The sequence below is a fragment of the Micromys minutus genome (assembly GCF_963924665.1).
Source record: "Micromys minutus genome assembly, chromosome: 1".
Classification (NCBI taxonomy): domain Eukaryota; kingdom Metazoa; phylum Chordata; class Mammalia; order Rodentia; family Muridae; genus Micromys; species Micromys minutus.
The window spans coordinates 157470854-157474569 of NC_137969.1; the positions used below are offsets into that span (position 1 = coordinate 157470854).

At 48.5% G+C, this 3716-nt stretch overlaps 1 protein-coding gene across 1 annotated transcript; it reads left to right on the forward strand.

Moving 5' to 3' along the window:
• Positions 1–875: 875 nt before the first annotated feature.
• On the forward strand, positions 876–1858 carry LOC308429504 (tropomyosin alpha-3 chain-like). Its single transcript, XM_080928373.1, has one exon. It carries the CDS (start codon positions 882–884, stop codon positions 1626–1628), a length of 747 nt encoding a protein of 248 aa, XP_080784499.1. The 5' UTR covers positions 876–881; the 3' UTR covers positions 1629–1858.
• The last annotated feature ends 1858 nt before the right edge of the window (positions 1859–3716 follow it).

The following is a 3716-nucleotide window of genomic DNA, read 5'->3' on the forward strand; positions in this document are numbered from 1 at the left end:
TTCTCTACACAGAACAGTGGCACAGCAGCCTTAACCCATCTTAGAAGCACCTATGATACTGGAAGCCATTGAGACCCCTGAGCCCTTTTCCCAAGAACTGGTCTCATGTGGAATTGGACTAATGGCTGGCAACTCAGGCCTTGGATCCTCCAGTTATGAAACCAGGAGTAGCACTTCATTTCTGGTCCGAGTTCAGAGCTGCTGAGACAGGCACCAACATGCTTCAACATAGGGCAGAGACTGACCCGAGCCGACCTAAGGACAGTCCTCATATGGAGAATTTGAGAAGCAGAAATGGCCAAGGAAGAAAGAGAAGAGTCAGTGTGGCTGCTAGAAAGCCCTTCCCTGAGAGGAAGGAAGGATGCTCCTCCTTCCTCCTCAGTGCCAACTGGGATGTCAAAGCTAATGCTTCAAAGCTGTCCAAAGCTGCCTGGAAGCATTCTGAAGCTTAGAACAGCCAGCCTCGCCTTCCCCTTCGCACCTGCGCAGGGAAGAAGTGGTGTGTTCTTTAAGCTCATATACCCTTAGTTGGCAGAACTGAACTGTCTCCATTCTGTCTTGGACTTCCCTCCATTTGCACTCTTTCTACAGCAGGAACCTCCCCAGGTAATTAAATTTAACCCATAGAGAACCTAGGCCCCTTCCCTCTCCCCCATTTGCCCTGCATTTAATGCTACTGCTTAAACTGCAGTTTAAGGGCTTAAACAAATTTGGTTCATTTAGGTGGTGCTCCAGAGTAGGTATTTTTCCCAAAGTATATTGGGTGATTGATGTTTGTCCAGGTTAACAATAGCTGAAGTTGTTCCTCTTGTGCAGGTTAAGAAGCTGAGCTGGAGGAGGAGGTAGGAACCCGATTTCCAGAAGCAGCTGGGTAGGCAACCATGGCCGGGAGCACCACCATCGAGGCGGTAAAGCGCAAGATCCAGGTTCTGCAGCAGCAGGCTGATGATGCGGAGGAGAGGACGGAGCGTCTCCAGCGGGAAGTGGAGGGAGAAAGGCGGGCCCGAGAGCAGGCTGAAGCTGAGGTGGCCTCCTTAAACCGCAGGATCCAGCTGGTTGAAGAGGAGCTGGACCGTGCCCAGGAGCGCCTTGCCACTGCTTTGCAGAAACTGGAGGAAGCGGAAAAGGCTGCTGATGAGAGTGAGAGAGGTATGAAGGTGATTGAAAACCGGGCTCTACAAGATGAAGAAAAGATGGAACTCCAGGAAATCCAGCTAAAGGAAGCAAAGCACATCGCAGAAGAGGCAGACAGGAAATATGAAGAGGTGGTTCGTAAGTTGGTGATTATTGAAGGAGACTTGGAACGCACGGAGGAACGCGCCGAGCTGGCAGAGTCCCGTTGCCTAGAGATGGATGAGCAGATCAGACGGATGGACCAGAACCTGAAGTGTCTGAGTGCTGCTGAAGAGAAGTACTCTCAAAAAGAAGACAAGTATGAAGAAGAAATAAAGATTCTTACTGATAAACTCAAGGAGGCAGAGACACGTGCCGAGTTTGCTGAAAGATCGGTAGCCAAACTGGAAAAGACCATTGACGACTTGGAAGATAAGCTGAAGTGCACCAAAGAGGAGCATCTCTGTACACAAAGGATGCTGGACCAGACCCTGCTGGACCTGAATGAGATGTAGACCTCCCCCATCCCTGCCCTGCGGCCGCTCCTCCCTCTGACCCTGACTCCGCCTGAGGCCAGCCTCCCTGAAGCTGACCTTGAAACTGATGGCTGATCTTTTTAACTGAAGGCTGCTTTCCCTCCTGCTACCCCCTCTACTCCTCTTGTCTTTTTTCACAAAACTGTGTCAGCCTCTTCCCAGAGTTCGAACTGGAGGGGCTGAACACCATTGGGAACAATATTTAAGGGAATGTGAGCACAACGCAAAGTGTCCTCAATGCAGTTGTGATATGCACAGTGTGACATCTTTTTATCTTAGCAACCATTTTTAACATTCCGAGCATTTCTGCAGCTTGGAGCAGCACATTTTAGCCTAATGGCTGCTGTCTCGCCGTGGAGGAGAAACCCAGGAATGGGCCTGCCTTACTGAGAGCCAGCAGAGCCCAGGCAGGCTCCACTGTGGGAGACCTCGGTGCTCCGCACCAAATCTTAGCCAAGCAACTTGGGAGGGAGGGTCCCAGGAAGTTAGCCAGAAACAAAAAACATTCCGGGCTGTGAAGGTTTTCAGCTTAGTTTTTACTTTTTCCATCAGACCTGACCAAATGAGACGGGAAGACGTCTGAGACACCCCCACCTCCCAGGGTCTCATGCATGTTAGGCAAGCGTGCTACTGTTTAGCCCCAGCCCTGAGCCCAGACTTGTCCCAGCGCTACCCCTTTCCCAACTGCTCAAAAGCAGATCACGCTGCCCCTTAGTGTTGTGGTGACCTCTTAGCGTTCACCTGCCCCCAAGGGAGACAGAGAAGGAGAATTATGTTTGTGCCACTGATTTAGCCACATGAAAGTCATCTCATCGCCCTTCCCTGAAGCTGCTGTCTCTGAAGTGCCATCTCATTGTGCTTTGTATCAGTCAGTGCTGGAGAAATCTTGAATAGCTTATGTTTTTTTTTTTTTTTTAAAAAAAAACTTTTTAAATTTTATATTATTTTGAAATTTTGTTTTTTGGGGGGGATTGGGTTACTTTGAACAACCCATTGGCTGTCAGAATTCTTTGCAGTCTATGGGCAAATGGTATGCTGATCTTTCAAATGTCCCCAGTGTCCCCACCCAATTGCCATGTTCAGGTGGTTTCTTCTCAGTCTGTTAGGTAGTACCCTGCAGATTCCTGGCTTGTCTGTGCCCTCCTCTGACCGGAGAAAGGGAACCCTGTAGTGCAACTGTTTTGATACTGAATATTGACAAGAGACATTTTGAATAAAGAACCAGTCCCTCCACAAAAAAAAAAAAAAAAAAAAAAAAAAAAAAAAAAAAGAAGAAGCTGAGCTGGAAATGCAGCTGGTGTGTTAGTGTTTGCCTAGCTGCTATGATGAGGCTGTGAGCTTGAATCCCAGGACAAATAAATTGGGCATGGTGGCCCACAGCTGAAATTTCTAACCTTGGGAGGTGGAGGCAGGAAGAGCAGGATTTCAATATCAGCCTCTAATATCTAGAGATAGAGATTTTGAGGTTAACCTGGGATGCATGGGACTCTGTATCAACAAGAACAATGTGCCCCCCCCAAAAAAAAAACAAAAAAGAAAGAAAGAAAAAAAAAAGGAAGGAAGGAAGTTGCTTGCATCAGCTAGTTAGGGAAGGTACATCACTCTGGAAACAGAGACCTCAGTAGGACCCTGAAAGTTCAAGGCTAGCCATGTCTATATAAGGAATTCCAGGCCAAACAGGACCTTGTCTAAGAAGCCAGCCATGCAGGGGCTGGAACTGACTCAGTAAGCATTCACTGTGTAGGCCTGAGGCCCTGAGTTTGGCTCTCCAGAACCTATGTAAGCAGTCAGGTATGGAGGTGTGAGCCTGTGACCTCAGAACTGGCAGGGCAAAGGTTAGCAGGCAGATCTTGAGGGATTGCTGGGCAGCTAGCCCAGCCAAAACAGCAGGCTTCAGGTTCAGTAAGAGACCCTGCCTCAGGAAATAAGGTACAGTGATTGAGAAAGCTTCCTATGTCATCAAATCCTAACTAGCCTCCACATGTACACACACACCTGGGTGTGGTAGTTCACATTTGTATCCCAGAATTCAGGAGGCTGAGGCAGAAGGATCAGAAGATTAAGGCT

Bases quoted from the DNA above. Each gene is read 5' to 3' on its own strand.
- LOC308429504 (XM_080928373.1), top strand. From the start codon at position 882: ATGGCCGGGAGCACCACCATCGAGGCGGTAAAGCGCAAGATCCAGGTT.